We start from the raw sequence: 21,619 nt of genomic DNA, 5'->3' as shown, positions 1-21,619 counted from the left end.
TCAATTGTGCCAATTTTAGTCATATACCAAATAAAAATCATAAACAATAGGCTACCGTACTCATAAACAGTTTATTTTCTTGAATTCCACGTCATCATCATTAATAATATAATAAAATAATTGGCTATTGACAATACTAAACTAAAATTACTTTAAAAATAAAACATATCCATCTATATGGCAACTGTATATTATGCATATTGTACAGGGTTGTCACACCAATCTAAAGTTAGTAAATAAAAATACCGCTCTATTAAATTACAGTACTAACAAGTGGATAACTGTATATTGTGATAAAATTTTGATATCAATTCCTATGAAACCAATGTCAAATAGACAGATTGAAAATTTAACAGAATTAATCCTTACAAGCCAGATTAGTATTAATCCCATTACTAGTAGTGAAACTATTTATTAATCTGTTTATTCATAAGAAATGAAATATCATGCATACACCAATTTCTGATAATAAACATTTAAAATTAAATTTTACAAATTAAAATAATAACATCTTGGTTATTGCTGGCTAATCCATAAATTTCATACGCAAACTAGTTTTAAATCTGGTTAATGATTATCTACATTACCAATAACATCCAGATTACAAATATATGCAAAGTAATTATACAAATTCAAATGAATTTTTAAAATTTGATCTGATCTCATTAGCAAATTATATCTACAAAAAATTTTACTATTCCTCAAATACTATAAATTAAACAAAATGTATCCACTTAAAAAATATTTCTGTACATATAGATATACGTAAATATAAAAAAATAATTCTCACTATAGCTAAACCTAAAAAGCAACACCAAAATATTATAACACCACAATCTTCAGAAGATGTCCAAAATCAGGATTTAAAGACGTTAGGTAGCAAATTATATTAGGATTAGTTGAAAAGAGAGTTTTAAACAAGGAGTGTATGTCCGTGTGGAAAGTACAACTCAATAGTTTACAGTTTTTATACCAAAACTCCTTCAATAGAGTCTAATAAGATACAAAAAATAAATCATTGCATCCAAAAACTACTTCCATGGATAATATTTTGTGCTGTGTAGTACAATTGCTAACCATATGTAACATGAATTTAAAGTTAAAAAGTTATATAACAACCATCCTAATAACATTTTCTCATAAGGCCATTTATCTTTAATTAATTTTAAAATTAACTAAAATTAAATTACTTAATAGAAAAGAAGACAAACTAGTGACCTCTACATGAGGTCATTTTACAGGCCATCAGGATACATTGAAATGATGCGTATTTCAGTTAAACAAATACATAATTGTATCAACACCATAATAAATGTATTACGAAAATTAAGAAAACTACCTTTGGACTGGTAAGGGTTACGCTTGAAAATGTTTTATACAATCAAATATAATTTAAATTTAATTGAAGCTTAGTAAATTTTATATATATGAATAAATCACACAAACTTAAAATAGTTATTAAAAACAATGTGCTTTTTACATGTACAAATTGATAAAAATGTTTATCATTATTAGTATACATACACACTACAACAAGCATTGTATTCCACACACATATCAGTACTGTAGAATTCTATTTATATGTATTCAACACACACATTGTAACTCTCGCACTCCCTTGCATGTGGCACTGAGGTGCACATACACACATACTCTTTCTTTACACTTACACACATATACTGTACAATTCATTAGTACTGTACACTTACACACATGCTTTCACATTCACACTCATCATATCTATGCACTCACTAGTCACTCATTTTAACATATATTCTGGCACAGTGAAACATCTTCCAATCACCAGAACTATACACTTCATAATTAAACTCTCACTCAAACAGTACTCTACACTCATACCTCCTGACTGCACTCACTCAAACAGTACTGTATACTCACAAATCATCCATCTGCCACTCACACTCAACAGTACTCTACACTCATACATATCTCCTGACTGCACTCACTCAAACAGTACTGTATACTCACAAATCATCCATCTGCCACTCACACTCAACAGTATTGTACACTCATACATATCATCAGACTGCACTCACTGAAACAGTACACTCATATACAGAATCTGTCCGTCTGCACTCACACTTCACAGTAGTCTATGCTCATACTTCACTTCAATTACAGTGTGTGTATTATTACCAAATTGAAGGCACAAAGGTGTGTACTATATATCTAAACAATGTTTACAGTGTGACATACATTTTTTCAGAAATGCTCAACTGTTATCTTTGGGTTCGGCATCCACAAACGACACACTCAAACTTGTCTAAAATTGTTCTTTACAAAATTACATCAATGCAGTTTGATCAATAAAATATACACTAAATATTCTGTATTACAGCTTCTAAAAAAGTGACCCCGTGTTATTCTGAAATAATCATCTTTTGGCCAATATCCAATGTTTACATTGGACTTCTTTGGTCTAGATTAAAATTGATTATATATAGCTTTTTAAAAAACCTGTGCACTTCAAAAGTTCATTAAAACATTTTGGTCCAATATTTCAGAATCCTTAAAATACCTAATAAAGTTCATTTTGCAGACCCTAAAATCGTCACTACTTGATCCCTAAATAAGATACATGTTATGTTAATAAAACTGCACAGCATTGCTGGTAATTTGTAATCATTATTACTCCTAGTTACTGTTTACAAATCAATTAAAACCTCTTTACAAATTTATTATTTATTAGTTTGCCTTTGATGATCAATGGTATGGATTAAATAAAAAAAACTTGCAAAAACAGTGCATTAGCATAGCATCAAAATAATATTAATTCATAATATATGTACCAATACCGTTGATAAACAAAGTTAGAACAGTGTTTAAGTTTAAATCTTCACAGTGTGGTACCTTTGATTTAATATTGTTGGTAACCTGCCTCCTAATGGCGTTGTAACTTAGGTATGCTACTATGTTGACCTTTGACCCAGTTTTATTGAAGGGTGGTTGATAACAGGCTTCTTCAGAGAATCCTTCAGGATGGGTAGGAAACTATTAATCTTGATGGAACTAACGATAAGGGAATCAGATGCACATTTATCAAAATAATTGTAGCTAATACCATGGATCATCAAAAGCAATTATACTAATAATCTAAGTCAAATAAACCTATTTAACACTTTATACAATGCTAATTAACAAAAAAATATATATATATATCAAATATGTTACAATACATGTTTTAAAACTAAAAAGTTTGTGCTAAATTAAATTTAGAGGCACTATTTTAAATGTATGTCAGCTGTGTGTATGGTCTACAAGCCTGTGTTGAATTTGTTCTTGTACGTTTTTTTAATGATGATGTCATCGCAAGGCTGAGCGAGTCGTGTGATGGATTCTTGGGCTTGTTCTTGTACTGCTACTGAAAAATAAAATATAGTAAAAATTAATAGGGTGGAATGTTTTTGGCGCTTTTTTTTCAGGGGCATACAGAGGTTTCATGCAGGATTTGAGGTGATATTGGGGAAGGAATCATGAGGATATGTTGTTGATCAGAATCAGAACAATATTTGTCTTTCCACAAAGTATTAACAAATATTACTTTAAAAGTAAAATACTGAAAAAAAGAGAGAACATTTAGGTACCCAACACCAGTTTATATTTAGAATAAAAATAGTAAAAAAAATAATAATAAATAAAATGAAATAAATTTGTTTCTGTATTTCATAAAGTTGGCATTTCAAGTATTGAAACTAAGTATCATGCAAGTCTATAGTATTTTATATAGTATTATCAACGCTTAGTTTGTGTGTCATTTTTATTATTTCAAGGGTGACAATGCATCTAAGATGCTCATGCTAGACCTCACCCTAACCCCTTATCCTACACTCTAAGGCACACTACTGTTTATCACAAACGATGGAGTGCATGAAGACCTTTTGAAGGCAGTGTTGGTTGCTGCTGAGTGACGTAAGCCACGCTTCATACCACCATAGCTAGCAGATGATGATGAAACAACCTTGGAAGACTTGAGAGGTGCTGCAGTTCCTGAACTTGATGAAGAAATTCTTCAAACAAAAAGAATTTTAAAATGATAACTAACTTAACTATATTACTAGTTTAGGAATCATTTTGGAAAGTAGAATCCAACAAAAACTTATAAAAAATAATTGTTAATGGCCACAGGTATAAAAAAAAAAGTTTGTCAAGTTAACTAAAAGGAAGAACAAGAACAATATATAAAGGATAATGATAAAACCAGACTTCATTTTCTAAAAAAAAAACCTAATTGGGTTGGGCCTGTTAATAGGAAAACCTTTGTATTAAAAAAACATATAAATATAATGTTTATATAGTCTGTGTATAATTTAATAAAAATAAATTAAAGAGAAGATAAGTGAACTAAAAGCCTCACAATATAATGCAGTTACTATAGCTTTATTACAAGTAGAGAAGACATGCATGCATTAGACATTTTAGGATGGATTAAGATGGCCTTTACTGTACAAAGCATTCAGTTAGTGGCATATCAATTGGTTAGTGGCATCAATAGTAAGTCTACAACTTAATATACCATTATTATTGGATATATTTTACATATATTATTTAAAATAGATCAACAGACACATTTTTAAAGCAAAATTATATTAGGGTATGCTCAGACTGATAGTATTATGGTAGTACTTTGACTGGGTAGTAGGGTAAACCATTATGTTACATACCTATTTATAGTAGATTTCCCTAAGCAAGCTAAACTACTATTTTTTTAAGAATAAGAGATTACCTCACAAGTTACCTATTCTTTACCTAAGTATAAGACATCAAGTTAAAACCTAGTCTTTTTTAGTATTTCTTCTGGTCTTGAACAACTTCAAAATGGATAAAGAAATGAAACACTGACTTAAGCTGCGCTCTCATAATGTAGTCAGTCTGAACACTGGTCTTAGATTATACATGCAGATGAATGAATGACAAATTAGCTGTTAAGTAACAATATTGACCATGACAATTCACGATTATCTGAATGAACCATAAATGACCGAACAATTGCATGACAATCATTCTCCTATAAGCTTTGACCGTTTTGACCGTTGTTGCTTATTTTTGAACAGTCACATTTATATAATGGATTTATATTTTGTCAGGCAGCAGTTTATTTGACAGCCTTGTTTATTTGATCATTTATGGTTCAAAATAACTTGAATCACTTCACAAAACAAACCAGAGAGAGAGTACATTGAATATCAGAAGTAAGAATTTTGAAAAGTAGAGATCCAGTTATCTGTTGCAAATGTATTGTTGAATATATATATTCCGCATATTACAAACACCAACAAAAACAGTAACACTTAACAAGCTGCCGTACCTGATTTGGTAGTCGTAATAATAATCGCTGAATAGTGAAGTTGAAAGAAAGAAAAGTGTTTCAATATAAAAGTGACCACATAGATAAATTATAAAACATTCAATAGTACTTTTCCTTACTGACAAGGGCCAATAAATCACATTTGAACATAGACATTAAACTCTCCTACAAACAGACTTTGATTGCCTCAAAATTATTTTCTAGAAAGTAAGGCTTTTAGACTACATTTTACAGAAATACGAAAGAACGTGGGTTATTTTTTGAGGAACATGACCTGCAAATATACTGATTGTACAAAAGTTTTGCTGAAAAATAATCCTGGAAAATAAAAACCCCATAAAAAATGTCTTTAACTAAAGTCAAACAGAACAGTGAATAAACATTTACAGGAGTATGATAATGAATTGCTCATGAATTAAAATAAAGGTATACAAACAAAAAAAAAACAAGAAAATGGATTGATGATGTATAGTAAAGCAATTTTACTAATTATGAGTAATTTACCTAAACGGCTGTGTAGTAGATCTTGTATGAATCTTGCCCTCATCAAGTCTGCAAAACAAAATGAATTGAAAAAAAGGTTGAAGGTGTGTGACAATTCTTTCTTAGGGTAGGTGAAAATTATGTTTTTATGAACAGAATTTTGGGTTGTGATTTCCCTAACTTCCTGGAACTTCCCACTAACATTTGATAGTATTAATAACATACATAACATATAATTAGTCTGTTGAAAAATTGATATCAAAAGTAATTCATATTTCATTTAAGCTAATAACAAAGGGAGGAAGCATACACCCTAGCGTTATCCCCTGGAATAATGTGAAAAAAAGTATTGACTTACTTCAAAGCTCCGGTGGTAGCTGAACGAGCTTTTCTGGCTTTCAGTAGACGAAGCTTGTCTCCCTGAGTTAACTCGTTACTTCCACTACTACGTACTTTATATGTTGAGTCCTAAAAAAAAGTATTTATAGTAGATTTATGATTCATAGTGTAAAATAAAGTTTATTGAATAACTATAACACTCCTCCTACAGTAAAATCCTTATCAATAGGACATCTTTGATAACCTATAAGTATAAACTGTCTAAAAAATAGGGGATCGTCATATTAAAACATTGAGTAAGTGGCCAAGCGGTTAAGACAGTGGAACCGTAATTACGTAGCCATAATATTGTCAAGGGATTGAGGCTCACATGCTCCAGATTCGAGGCTCCATGGTTCTAGTATATCTTTCGAGAGGGGGTAGTACATCACAGCCACTGATCATAACTGGGCCATCTGTGAGACCAGTCTTTGACTGAAGAGGTGGCGCAGTATAAATAAAATATTTCAATTTCAAACATGCCCCTATTTGTTTCATGGGATGGCTTAAGCTCTGTCTACACTATCAAACTTTATGTGACAAAAAATGTGATGTGCCCATATATGGACATGATGATGTCATATCACTACCATATTTAAGCAAATCACAACTATATTTGTTCTCTTACTAGTGATATCCCTTGTCTCTCAAATGAGGGGTATTAATGTACAATATTGCCATTACTAAATAGATTGAATGATAATTACTTTGTCTGTCCTGTCCGAATCATTAATACTAATGTCATCTACACCTGTCAAGATCTGTGACACGCTTTGTCGGTTAACTGCACGCCCATCTCTGGCTTTTTTCCGATAAATGTCACCTTGCACCCACATACCGGGTTGTTTCCTGAAAAACAATGCCAATTAATTTATAATAATTCAATCAATGCCAATCTATTTTTTAAACTTTTTATTTCTTACGCGTCCAACAGTGAGTAACTCAACACCAATTACAGGATGGATAAACTATTTAATAATTTATCGTGCTTATAAACGAAGACTCATTTGAGACTTAGGGAGTGGAGTTGAAAGAGTTGTGAGTTCTGACCCTGGCACTAGGTCAGGATTAAAAACTAGACCTTGGGATTAGAAGGCAAGCATGTTAACCATCAAGCTTCAGCTCCACTACAATTATAATAATACAGTAATAATTTTAATCAGTGCACATTTTTATAAAATTATTTTAATGTTTTATATGAGTCTTATTAAGTAGAAAGTTTCTTAAAGACGACTTTTCTGGGGTTTTTTTTGGGTGGAAATCAATGCAGGTAGCTATTTGTTAGTGTATACCGTAAATCTTCTAATAGTAACCCACACTCTAATACAGTAGTAACCCCCTTCTAATAGTAACCCCCCCTTATAAGTCAATCTATAATAATAACCCACTACTCTAATAGTAACCCATGGGGTTTAATATTAGAGTCACAAAAGCTATTGACAAAATGACATTATGAAGACTGGTCGTTTATGATGCAGCCGTATTTTGAAAATAAGGAGATAATGCATGTTGATCTTGGGAGTCGGGGGGGATTGAGTGTTTTTGAGATTATAAAATAGGTTAGAGTTCAAACAAATTTATATATTATTATTTTGCTATGAGTTGCTGACTGGAAAAGTTGGGGTGGGTTACTATATTCAAGTGCCTAATTTAAGATTAGCAATACTAACCCACTACTCTAATAGTAACCCCCTTCTAATAGTAACCCATCCTAAAAAACAATCAAAAAATAATAACCCAGGGTTACAATTAGAAGATTTACGGTATTTGTTTTACTGGTAATTATTGTGTGAAAATTAAGCTAGTTTTGTGTTGAATTCTTTATACAAAACGAATGTTTTATATATACAATGTGTTTTAAACAAACCAAATCAATAAATAATCCTTATATAAATATAATAATCATACAGTAATTATGTATATTAAACTTCTTTCAGATATTTACTTATTTTAAACATTAAGAAAACTTCAAGTTAGGCAGCTAAATGGATTAACATTGGATTGACACCCTTTACAAACAAGACAAAGGACAATATGACACAATGGATATTGTATCCATTAAGTGAGCACCATGAAATTTGTATTGTTATCTCATGGTTATAAGGTATTATCTGTAAAGTAAAGATGCATTAGTAAGAAATAATAGAAGAGGTGGTCTAAAGGACCTACAATAGCACCTTAACAACTTTACCAAATAATAGACAACAATAAGAAAATCAATACGTTTAAAGGCCTACAAGATCATTTACATTATATGCTTTTACTTTATAAATTATAGCTAGCAGTGCACCAGGCCATATACCATTGCTGCTGTTAGCACTACTTTTCATTAATCTACCAAATCTTAACATTATTCAATTGTAAAAGAGTTAGCATGTTACTGTTCGACACAACCCATGTGGTAAAAAGCAATAGAATAATAGTTTATTTCTTTATGACAATGATTGTATGCCATGGATAATAAATTACATGAACACTTTTAGCTTCTCTGTGTATTTTAGCATGACATGATGTCCATACTTTAAAACTAATGCTTAAGTTATGTCTTATATCAGTAAGTGCCATCTTAAAGGGTCAAGCATGTCAAAATAATTCCTAGCTATACTAGGCACTTCAGGTCAAAATTAATCCTTAAGAAAGGCATTTTAAAACAGTGTGTATCATGAAGAGGAGGTTCAGAGAAACTCAGAACTGTTAAAATTTTTTTGATTGCATATTGCGTTGCGAAGATATTAATGGTTTTATGCACCGAATTTCAATGATTTTGGTGAACAAATGTCAAAGGTCAATCCTTTTATTTTCTTTGTTTTGACATGGCACCATGATACTAAAGACTCTATAACACATTTTTTAATGTAACTTCAAAGATATTTATTGGATAAACTTCAAACTTGCTACACATGTGAAATATATAAAATACTTCACCATGAGTAATTATGAATTCATAATTATGTAATATAATACCTCATTAGCATATTTATGATGTGAAATTTAATAAAATTTGTTTCAATTAACATATATCAATGATAGAAATATGGTACTTAGATAAAAATAATTAAAATTTTATAAAAAAACTGTTGTCATATACCAAATACAGGTGTGCCTCCAATTAGAGACCATTATAATTAAAGATTTCTTCCAATTAGTGACCGATTTTCAATGTAATAGAAATGTTGTATTCTGCTCAAAATAATTAAAATGTTATAAAAAAAAACTTGTCATATATTTACATATACTGTACCAAATACAGGTGTGCCTCCAATTAGAGACCATTATTGTTAAATATTTCCTCCTAACTAACGACCGAATTACATACAAGCATAAAATGATACAAATAGGAGGAATAAAAAAAGAATGTAAAATATATTGCACAACTAGATTTTATCAACAATTATGAGATCATGTCTTTTCAAATCTACAAGAAGGGGAAATACTTCTTCACTGGGCTCATCCTCAGATAACTGGCTTTCTTCATATTTTATAATGTACATAGTTTTTGATACAATGGCGGTGTGATCGTCATTAAGGTGTGGTGTCATACCTATTACTATACCATTAAACCACCTATCCACACCATTTGGGTCTTTACACTGGTGTTGTACCCGTTTATTGACTAACAGTTGAGGTTGATTAATTAAACGGTCCATATAAAGCTGTGACTGTTTAACAGCACGTTTGTTTCGCTCATTAATAATTTTTCCAAATAGTTTTTGTTTTACTTCGTAATATTTTTCTTGCTGCTCCTCTTGTCCTGTGTAGCTGACTTTTGGAGACAATTGTTTTTCTGTTGCATTAGTGTAGTCTGATGGAAAATCATTAGCCAGGATTATTTGGAGTAGGTTTTCTAACATCTCAAATTTTGAAAACTTTTTTGACTGTCCGTCTTTTGTTGTGGACATTTGGAAGTATTCTTTTTTTGGAGCCTTTGATAAAAGAATTTTCTTATGAAAAGTTAGTTGAATGTAGAGAGCTCGCCTTACAGCTTCATCAGACATAGACTTGTCATACTCGTCAAATTTCTGTTTGGCCAAATTAGATGTGTGCCAAATCCCTCCTTGTTTCGCTATTTCATTGCTTAGCTGCAAGCGACTAATCACTTGATTTGCTTCCTTTTCTGCCTTTTCTTTTTGCTTTTGTTGGAGTTGCTCCCAGCGCTGCTTTTTGATTTGCGTAATTTTGTTCTTGTAATGCTCAAGAATGTTAGGGGCATGGGCTCTAGCTTGCTCCATGTAGATGGCTTTCGTTGAACTATCCAAATTGTCAAGCCACTGACGTGTACCATTATTGGCCCACATAATTAGTGTTTCTAATGTGATTACTCGAGCAGATGGTTTCTCCCTTACAAGAAAATCTAGCCAGGCAAAATCTCTTTCTCCGATCATGTTGGTAGAAGGGACATTGGCATAAGCAACTTCCATTTCATTGGATGGAGCCCAGTACCTGCCACCTGGAAGTTGGTCCTTGCATTGCCGTTCCAGGATGAGTAGGATGCTACAGCATATCAACTCCAAAGCTTGTTGGCACATTGCATGTACTTCTGGATCTGTGCATTCAGCGAAGAGACAATCATAAATTTCATCTTTTACTATGTGCTCATTCATTGCACAATCTCCCTTCATGAGAGCAGAAGCATCGTCTTTCCATTTGATCAAATTTAATTGGAGGTCATGCAATGGCTTATTCAGTGAGAGTATGTTCTCGGCACATTTAGTTACATGCCACAATGGCTCTGTAATAATTTTGTGAACGATTCCCAACGCTCTAAGTTCAGACAGGTGTATTTTTTCTTGGGCATCTTCACTGACAGCCTTCAGAAGACAATTAGGTTCTGGCAGATGAGCAACAAAGTTTGTGATGTGAGTCAAATGGTAGTATGTGGCAGCTGCGCCTTCGAACAATATATTTGCACGATTTCCAATATACTGTACTAGATAATTTTTTGTGTTGTACTCATGATCTAAATAGGTGGAAAAGGCCTCTTCAACTCCAGATTTGTCGCAACCACGGTGATGAAAAGCCTTACTAGCTGTGCGAACAAGTCTTGTGACACCAGCCTCTGACGTCAGTATTGTGTGCACATTTTTGCCACTAGTTGAAATGTCTTCTAAAGATTTTAGAACTTTATTGCATTCTTCGGCAAAATTAATTAGAGGATGCATTTTACAATAGAATTGGCCAAATTTTGCCATCTCTTCCTGGGTCTCAGCTGATAGATTCTCCCAGTTTTTTACTACTTTAGGGAGCAGATCTTCCCTTATACTTTGTAGACGATCACCAAACTGGGGCATAGATGGTCCTTGGTCAGTCATGGCACTTTTTACTGTAGTTAGTAATTGTTCATTAATGTCAGTTACATTAGCTCCTTCTACACCAGCAACCGCTACAGCCAACTCCTTCATTCTATCCTTGTATGCATTGACAACAGCATCTGTATCACCAGCAGCTACTCGCTGTAGACTGAGAGTTCTGGATGTGCCATCAGGTAAAGTAACTTGAAAATTCTGGTACTTTTTATGGTACTTGGTGGTACCGTCACCATGGATACAGTTACCCAATGCTTCTTCAGGTTGATTTTTTCTCATGGCCAGACCAACTTCAAGATCAGCAATATGCCTAGCTTCCAATCGAATTTGGGAAATTGTTCCAGAACTTGGAAGTCGATCAACACCTTTATTTGCTAATTTTGTCAACACAATTTTGATTACTTCACTTACTTTAGCCATTGAAACATTTAACGAAAGCAGGCCCATGACGGTCTCTCTTACATCATCAACATATTTTCCATTTTCAAATGTTTTCACAACATCTTGATCTAGCAATGCAACTAGGTCATTTAATTCTTTGTTTTTTTGTGAGAGCATGTCAATTCTATCTTCAAGGGCATCAATATCTTGCTTGGTGTATAAGCAGTCACAATTATCTGATCCTTTCAATTCAGCTTGTTTTAATTTCCAATGACGTTTGTGCACATTCGCTTTATTTTTGCTTTTCACTTCCAGTCTTTCCTTTAACTTTTTTTTTTCTTTCTCAGTCTGTGCCAACTTAGATCTGCAATCCTTTAATTCCTCACTCAGGGTGGAACTCAGTTTACTCATTTCATCATTTTTTCTTAAAGCATCGTCTTTTTGTTTTTCTACAGCTTTTATTTTAATTTCTCTAGTTTTAATTCTTTTATTTACATTTCTTGTGCTTGTATGAGCCAGTTTTGTTGCAACATTACAGTATGCTTTGGTAAGTTTGGATAGTTCAAGTTCTTTTTCTTCATATTTAGTTTTGTACATTTCTAAATCGTCCTTGATTGGGTTGAATTTCTGATTGATTTCACTAAGTTGGTCCATTGTTTCTTGATACTGCTTACGTAAATTGTCTAATTGTTCTTTTGAAGCAATTGACTCCTCTTTCAGTGTCTTGAATTCTTCGATAACAGCTTCATTTTTGTTCTGTTCATCATTTAATTTATTAAGCACGACTTCGTTTTGGTGTAAACAATTTTGCATTTGAACCATGGTGTCTTCAGCAACAGCCAGTTGCTTTCTTGATCGTTTGTGTTTTTCTTTTTCATTTTGTAACTCTTGTCGCAACTGCTTTTTCCTAGGGGTGTCTGGTAACTTTAGAGCCCTTTTTCTAACAAGTTTAAATTCTTTTTGTTTTAAAATATCCAACACTTCATCACGTTTCTTTCCCTTCTTATCACGCTTACACTTCTTTACCTCTTTTATCAATCTATTGAGAGCAACTTCAATTGTCGAGATTTTGATTTCATCATGATCTCCAATGACTATTTTGATCAGCGTTTTCACAACTTCTACTTCTGCGTATTTAAGGGTTGTTGTTAAATATGAGTGAAGTTCAAGCACAAGCCCGTTAGGTATTGTTTGCTGACCAGGAATAACTGCATCATCTGGACCTGTAAAGTGCTGTTTATACAGTCCTACAGCAGAGGCAAATGGTCCAATAACTAAAAAAAAAAAGCATAATAATATTATTTAAATGTATTGTATGTATTTGCTGTTTGATAGTTATTAATGGCAATGCTATATATTTTGTGTTATGTATGTTTAAATAAATAAAGTGTGCATAAACAAAATCAACTTTAGGCCTACCTGAAGTTGGACTTGAATCATTTGTTGGTAAAATAGGCAAAGGCCTATCGTCATTAACTGCATCCATCTAAAACAAAATACAAACATAATTTAATCATAGTAGAACGAAATTTGTAATTTAATACATACTCATTTATATTATCAAAATATTAAAATTTACTATAAAAATTGATGATTTTCTTTAAAATAATAAAAATAAAGTAGTTCATTTATGTTTCTTCCATAATCTTAAACTATGAACAAAAACAATTTGCTATCCAATTTTACGCAGGAGGTAGTTTGTCTATAAGAAGAGCAAAGTTTACATTGTAAGAACCAAATAGTACAGGTGCCACATTTAAAACTTACTCCCTCTGCTTGGGCCAAACATATATTTGAATTTATAATGAAATAGGTAATACCACGAAATCAACCTTAGGCTAAAATCGTAAAATATAACAAGGCATGCCAGTTGATAATATATTTAATAATATTGAACCAAAAAATCGATAATTTAATGTTAAAAAACGAAAAAATGTTCTACGAATACAAAATCCTTCAAACACTAGCTAGGGTAGGCCTAAGAAAACGAAACGTAGCGTAAGCATAAAAGATCGTATGATTAAGCGACATGTAGTCCTTATTATACTAATTATAACTCCTACGATCGATAGTGTCATAAATTATATTTTTCTTCATATTCTATTCTAATTTCTCATTTTTAAATTCGTTTACAACGAAAAAATGACTGATCGCAAATAATAAATAAGATCGTGAACCAAACAAAGAAAACTCAGAACTGCAGCGACCCTGCACGATTGGCACATGCTAGAACTTATCAAGGTTCGCAATGTACACGTTACCGTGTTCAATCAAGCATGTCCACTGCATTGTTCGCTTGATGGTTATAATATGATTTTTAAAATTATATTCCGGGAGCCGTTTCTTGACTAATATATTTTATAAACATAGTATTCGATGCATAAAAGATTAATTTAGGTTACTTACCATGTAGGATGATGATTAATGAAATATTGTGGCTTTCACGTGAGTTTAAAGTTTTGATTTCTTCACCAAATCTGAACCATGCGGCCGATTTCTTTCCTTCAAAGCTTGTTGTTTACTTCGGAACAATGGCTCTCGGAAAATCGGATTATTATAGCTCTACAGCCAATCATCGCCTTAGGATTCGCCTCCGAAACGAACCGATCCAAATCCCGAGGCATCAAATCTCACGAAAACCCAGTGCCGAAGGCTGGCCGATCAGGTGTCATATTCTTTAACACGCAACCCGTTGAGCCCAGCGGGCTGTTAAAAACAACTATAGCGTCTTCTTCTTGTTATAACTTTTTTATTTAAAAGACTTTGAACATAAATTTTGAGTATGATATAAATGAAATATTAATGAAACATGGTGTTGAATTTTATTAATATATATGGATGATTACTATTTCTGTTGTGCGTTTAAAACTTATGATAGACAGAGTGAATGACGACTGCTGTGTGTAGTACAGATTCGTTCCCCTAATACGTCATCGCTCACTGAAGTGCCTAGCTATACGCATAGATGTATTAAATTTGAGAAATGTAACCAATTACTTACTCTTCCATAAAATGTTGTTGAGGCCCAATGACGGAACCAGGCCGGCAGATTCTCAACCACGCTATTGCTTCGGCAGCAGTGAATCGGTAATGCTTCATCATATAACAACCGATAAGCGTACCTGTCCTTCCAAGTCCAGCTGTACAAACATAAATTGTTGTTTTAAATACAACTCAACAAAATTTAAGAATAATAATGCTAAAGCTCAGCTATTGTACAAGCATGAATTTTTGATAAAAAATGTACATAAATAAAAAAAACCATGAATTTCTTTTTGGTAAACAAATTGTCAAATTTCTGCTTTAATAAACCTTATTTTTAAGTGGTTACATGGTTCAACTTGATGTTACCATATTTGGCGACTCCTGTAGCTGAGCTTTAACAATTTTAACCTAGCAACTAAACTTCTAGGCTCCAAATTTGAGTGTAATAAAATAATTACAAACTAACCTTTACAATGCACAGCAATAGCACCGTCAGCATTCTCCGATATTGAAAGAAACCGTTGCACGATCGCGTCACTAGGTACGCTACCATCGATAAAGAACAGGTCGTGGTGATCAAATCCTGCGTCATGGAATCTACGAGCTTCGTAAATCTTTTTGTTCAGTCGGATAATTGTGGTGATGTTGTGTTTTCTAAAGTAGGGAAAGTAGGCTTCTGGTGCATGTAATGGGTAACCTATATAGAAACAAGTAAGAATTATAAAAACAATGTAGAACTATACAATATCTTCATGGCTTCAGTAATATATAAATATATCTCCTTTTATTCTACCCTTAAGCTCTGTCTACACTATCAAACTAGTTTGACAAAAAAAAAACTGACGTGCCCAAATATGGTAGTGATATGCCCAAATGTGGTGGTGATATGACATCATCATGTCCATATATGGGCACATCACATTTGTTTGTCACATAAAGTTAGACAAAGCTTTTAGAATAGTAAAAACTATTGAAAATATTGTTATCAAAACAGTAACAGACAGAAAATGTACTAACTTCTTTTCTTAATAGTGAATTTCATTTCGTATAAAAAGTTGTATGTATTTTACATTTATATATAGACTACATAAATGAAACTTACCATTTTCTATTTTGCTTTTTGCATGTGGACCACTGAAAGCCAAAAACTTTTCAGGCAACAACCAGTTAAAATCTCCATTTTCTACACGCTACAGTAAGAAATAGAATCAAACAGATTTATTTAGTCCTAAAAAAAAAACTTATCTAAATTGATTTACTTTAAAGATGTATTGTCTCCCAAAAATATGAAAAAATAAAGATTAATAAAATCAGACTTTGAATAGGTTATTTTGTAGTGTTAATACTTCCATGGAGAAAAACCGGAAACACTTAATATTTTCACTTATAAAATGGCCAAATAAATGGTTAAATTCAGCCAAAAACCCATTGGCTGGCAGTCAATTTGACTATTTTATGCTTTAAATTACAGTTTTTTAGGTAAATACATTTTCTTTTCGATCCAATTTTTGGTCAAAGTGGGTAACTAATAGGTGACATTAAAATGGCATATTCAACAAAAAATCTTTTAAGAATTATTTTTTCAGGGGGACAAATACATCAAAAGATTTTTAAAAACAGCAAGAAATACTCTCTCTTATTTTGTTTAAAAAAAACATAACTACAGATGTTCTTTTTCAATAAATAAAGCTTATTATTTAGCATAATAAAAAATAATATAGAAATATACCTACCTCATAATGTTCATATTCCTCTACATCAAAATTCTCAAAGTTAAAGAAGCCAACAGAGGCTGCCTTATCAACTGCTTTTAGACAGTCTAGCAGGGTTAAATTGTATGAACAGGCGCCATATGATGCATCCCTGCAAAATATAAATTGGTTTTATAATAAGCATAAAAACATTTACAAATTTGGAGAACCTGATAAGATCATTAAGAAGAAAAAAATAAATATGTAAAGATGAAAATGGTAGCTTACCTAAATGGAAGAAATGGAGGATTTGTACCTCCAACTAAAGCCCGGTACGCATCTTCAGGTGTCTTCTTTAGATAGATAACCTACAAAAGGGATGATTAAATTAGATTCTCGCTTACTGTATAAGGTTTGTACACAGAAGAACCTCCCACTGCTTTAAACATTCACTGGGAAGTTGACAATACTGTACACACTGCAGCATTATTGTAGCCCCTTTTTCCTCCCGTCCATTTAAACGCAATGTATGGGTATACATATTACAGTATGAACCATATTATACTGATTTGCTACAGTCTATTCAAGATATTCTTCTTCTAATATTTCAGATAAATGTGCAATTGAGAGAAAAAATGTAACACTTACTGCATAACTACCAACGAGATAAGCTGAATTAGCTCTTTTCTGAGCATCTAAACTTGTGTAGTGGACTATCTTCTTCTTAGCAAGAGAGAAAGACTACAAACATAAGAAAAATAATCATTGAAAAAGGATACTCATAGTATAATGCACTGTGACCAAAATACTTAGTGCCCAGTGACCTTGAATGAACCCATTTGATTTTTCAATCTAAATATTTTATTCCTTCAATACCATTGACATTCAAAAAAACCACTGACATATTGTTTAGAAATTAATAAAGCATCATATTCTATTGACATTGTATCAACATGGTAACATAAAGTAACCAACCTAACCTAGTATAAAACGTTTGATTTTCCAATTGACAGAATAGTAATATATAACTACTGTACTACTATACCTACAGTACTTTATTGTAATAGTAGATATGAAATTTAATAACAAAATTATGTGTGGCTATGTACAATAGGGACATAGAGTAACTATATCTGGCAAAAAATGTTTAAAAGACTCATGGTTTGTGAAATAATTAGGATTTAAAAGATATGTCCCATCCGTAACAAAAACGTCCTATCTGTAACAATATATTTTTGAAATATGATATTTTCATCAAAATATAAAATTTTCAAGAAAATGTGTTCATAATATAATGAGATATAGTCCTCAGGAGGGGAAAATGAAATATAAAGATTTTTGCATCATTACTTTTAAAATGAACTTTAAAAAAACACCTAATACGTCACGGACGGGACATTTATGAATTTGAAATGCATGTATGAAATTAATAAACAACAACATTTTAATTAAATACTTGATTATGTATTATTGAGACATAAAGTAATTATATCTGTTGAAAAAACAGTAATAAGATGCATAGTTTATGAAATAAATAGGATTTTAAAATGTCTCGTCCGTAAAGTCAAATATGGTTTTTTCATATTTAATATCCAATAACTTAAAAAATAAATATCAGAAAAATTAAAAAAATGTTACTTTGAGAAATGGCCAAGAGTTATATCAAAATCAGTAAATGAAATTTTTCAACCCACGGACCAAATACTGTGGAATGACGCAATATTCAAAAGTACAAGAAAATTGCTGTATAATTTCAATTCAACCTTAATTAAAATGATTACCATAATTATCGGTTTCTAATCTAATAAATTTAGGTACAGATGCACCCAAGAATAAAACAATTACCTTGAGTTTCTTGTTAACTTTACAGCAATACCTGTACAGCTGGGCTAAATTCAGTGGCCCAAAATCAGCATAAAAACTGCAATGAAAGGAAATGTGATAGATAGATTTTTGGTAATTGCACACCATGGATAACCAACTCAAGTCCTTCAAGTGAATTGGGCAGTAAACCAGAAGACGATACCCATCCGCTTTTGAAGTTGTAATGCATTCTTTAACGTGAAGTACAGTAGGAAGTAAATATTGTTTAATATGATGAAGCTGATTTAAATCTTTTCTTTTGGGTATCCTATGATATAAGTTTCTGTATGAATTTTGCATTTTCACTTTTGTTACGATTATTTAAAAAAAAAATGTTGAATATTACACAGTACAGTACGTATAGAAAGAATGGTTTTTGAGAATAGATTTAAATTGGTACAGTAGTATATAAACCGTAATATAAGAAACATGTTACTGCAGGCAGCATATGAGATACATATAATTAATTTATTTTTTGTTTGTCATTGTGTCTTTTCAATAAAATGTGATTAAAACTGTGGGTATGCAGTACTGTAGTAACTTGGCAGTAGCATTATTGCAAGTTTTAGTGGTACATTTAATACTATTTTTATTTTACACAATATCCTTATTTTAAAAAAAAAATTATTTAATACTACTGTATAAAATGTGTTTTTAAATAATAAAATCATTTTAAAGATCCTTTTTTTTTATTAAATGATTGTATCAGACTTATTATTTTGGTTTTTAATGGAGGGAGAAATTTGTTTAAATACTTAAAATATAAATTTACATACTTTTCATACACCAGTTCATCATCAATACAAAAATAGTGAGTATTTGCTGTGCTCCTTGGTTTACTTCGCAGTGTGGCAAAATATAAACGATCTAAAAAAAATGAATGAAAATTAGAACCATTAATCAGCTAATGCATACTGTATCAACGATATAAAAGATCTAACCTGCTCTGTTCCTGTAAATTAAACTTTTCCATTAATATCAGTATTATTACTGTATTAGCTTAAACAGCACAAATTGAGTGTTATTAAACATAGTCAAAATTGTTACGAATAAATATACATACAGTATATAAGTATGTAAATTACAGTAATTCAGAATTTAGATATTTCAAATAATCTGTATTCAATTGAAAAGAGACTTCTTTTTAAACTTTAAAAATGCCATTTGTGCATAAATTAAATTTTCATTAAAAAGAAATCCGAGTACCATCCTGATAAGGGTGTTAAAATGAATTTAAAGCATTTCTCAGACAGATTTTAATTACAGTAAGCCATTGTTGGTTAACCGTTAATCCAGGTAAGCGAGACACGAAATAGACTTTGCATTAACAAAACAAAGGATACATTTTTTAATTGGAGCCTAGAACAATTAGACATACAGTAAGTTGAGGTCCTATACACATAAGCCTGTATTGAATTTACAAATATTGAAAGAACATGCTGTTTTAATTAGTATGTTAAATTGTGTAAATTACATATGTTTATCCTACACTTTTGAGGAGTCCACAATTACTACTTACTCAAACAAATTGTCTATTCAATTTTATAAGATTTAAAAATAAGAATATCTTTACCTTTTATAAATTCTGATGCACTTAGCATTTCATAATTACCAGGCATCCTGGTCATCTTGCTTTGTTTTCAAAACACTGTCCAAGAAGAGGAAAAGGATGATTTACAAACAGAAGATAAACTAATCTTATTTACTTTAGCAGTCCCTGACCAATTTATCTCTGTATATTTTATCTTATGGTTTGTTGGTCAAATAAATAAATGAAATGAAATAAAAAAGCACTTTCAAAATAGTACATTCACATTGCTTTTAAATTGAAAACTTCTAATCTTGTTGTGCTTTTACAGATAATAATTAATATTCAGTCAACTATAAAAGGATTATTATATAAAAAATAAAATTGTTATAGCAATAGCAAATTTAATAGCATATAATTGGGTCCCAAATTTTGGCAAAAAATTATATCCCTTGAAAATGTTCCAAAATAATTTTACAGTATTTCATTGGTGTTGCCTGATCATTTCTATCTAGTAGTTGTAGAAAGAGAAAAGAATGAAATCTACTGCACTTGAATTAAAAAAAACAAACAATCAATTCAAAATAATAATTAAATAGTATTTACTGTAGGCTAGCTAGCCTAGTAGTTTACAAAAAAAAGATGAAACAGCAAAGAAAGCAACACTACCTAGAGGGCCTATATATAATATATGCCAATATTATGATTCTATTCTATCCCCTACCACTAAACCAGTATATTATATATAGCCTATTTACTAATAGAACTAGCTACCTATGTAACCCTGCTGGCTAGCCTTTTCAAGGCTTAAAATAAAAGCCTAGGCCTAGGCTAACTAATCTTTTTTTTTTAACAAATTGGTATATTTACACAATACAATTCACTTACCTATAGTAGTAGGCCTAGTAGCAATATGAATATGTAGTAATATCAAAGCACGTTTGATAACTATTACCCGTTCAGGTCTACTCTAGGCCAGCTCTTTTGTATATCAAATAACCCCAAACGGGAGAATAAGCCTACCTTGTAGGCGACTGAATTGATTTGTTTTGGTCGTGGATGGACAAGAACGATGTTGACAGCAGGTTGTTCACGGCGCTTTTTACAGATATTTCAAAGGTTGTCAACTGGCATTATTAATATCACCGAGGTCTTTATTCAGTATAAATGTCACTCAATTATTCAAAAATAATATTTCACGATTAAATGAACCACCATGGTTTTAATATATGAAATGAAATGCTGCAACTCGTCAACACAAAAATACAACTTACTCAGCCATCTTTGAAAATGAGGGTCAAGCGATTGATGTTTACCATGTGATACAAAATTGCCCAATCAGAGCGCTTGTTAACAGGTCGTCATTAGCGATATATCCTGTTTGTTTGAATTGGAATTAAAGTACGAGTGCTTATTCTTTGACTAGGAAGGACTCGGTCACGATACCAAAATATTGTATGCATTTAACTCCCCGGTCTAATTTTACTGCAGCCTATGTTTCAAAACATAATTTATATTATTGATATATTAAAAAAGAACATTATAAAGAATACTTTAATTATAAAGTGGGCCGGGCTACCGTCCGGGTTCTAATGAGTTTACCAACTGTTTTGTTTTTCTTTGTAGACAAGTATGGAAATAGATAATAAATCCGTATTGATATGAACAATAAAAAATTATC

General features: G+C 31.6%; 2 protein-coding genes across 7 annotated transcripts; both read right to left on the bottom strand.

The window, feature by feature from the left end:
* Positions 1–52: 52 nt before the first annotated feature.
* LOC144844446 (dual specificity protein phosphatase CDC14A-like) lies at positions 53–21,212 on the bottom strand. Of its 6 annotated transcripts, none has more exons than XM_078701363.1 (16): positions 20,827–21,212; positions 19,984–20,058; positions 19,187–19,277; positions 18,393–18,468; positions 17,196–17,288; positions 16,836–16,915; positions 16,590–16,719; positions 15,959–16,046; positions 15,323–15,553; positions 14,873–15,011; positions 6,895–7,036; positions 6,168–6,277; positions 5,831–5,878; positions 5,327–5,353; positions 3,897–4,028; positions 53–3,382 (listed from the first exon to the last, which is right to left on the bottom strand). In XM_078701363.1, exons 2-16 carry the CDS (start codon positions 20,036–20,038, stop codon positions 3,325–3,327), a joined length of 1,500 nt encoding a protein of 499 aa, XP_078557489.1. In that variant the 5' UTR covers positions 20,039–20,058; positions 20,827–21,212; the 3' UTR covers positions 53–3,324. The 6 variants fall into 6 exon arrangements, with proteins under 6 accessions (XP_078557489.1, XP_078557490.1, XP_078557488.1 ...); XM_078701364.1 differs by having other exon boundaries at positions 2,228–3,379; XM_078701362.1 differs by having other exon boundaries at positions 2,228–3,382; positions 20,962–21,212.
* Positions 9,562–14,646, bottom strand: LOC144844903 (uncharacterized). Its single transcript, XM_078702011.1, has 2 exons — positions 13,291–14,646; positions 9,562–13,145 (listed from the first exon to the last, which is right to left on the bottom strand). Exons 1-2 carry the CDS (start codon positions 13,355–13,357, stop codon positions 9,562–9,564), a joined length of 3,651 nt encoding a protein of 1,216 aa, XP_078558137.1. The 5' UTR covers positions 13,358–14,646.
* Positions 21,213–21,619: the final 407 nt, after the last annotated feature.

The sequence above is a fragment of the Antedon bifida genome, chromosome 6 (genome assembly GCF_963402885.1).
Source record: "Antedon bifida chromosome 6, ecAntBifi1.1, whole genome shotgun sequence".
Taxonomy (NCBI): domain Eukaryota; kingdom Metazoa; phylum Echinodermata; class Crinoidea; order Comatulida; family Antedonidae; genus Antedon; species Antedon bifida.
Note: the sequence above shows the minus strand (reverse complement) of the source record. Positions and strands in the feature narration are given on the sequence as shown.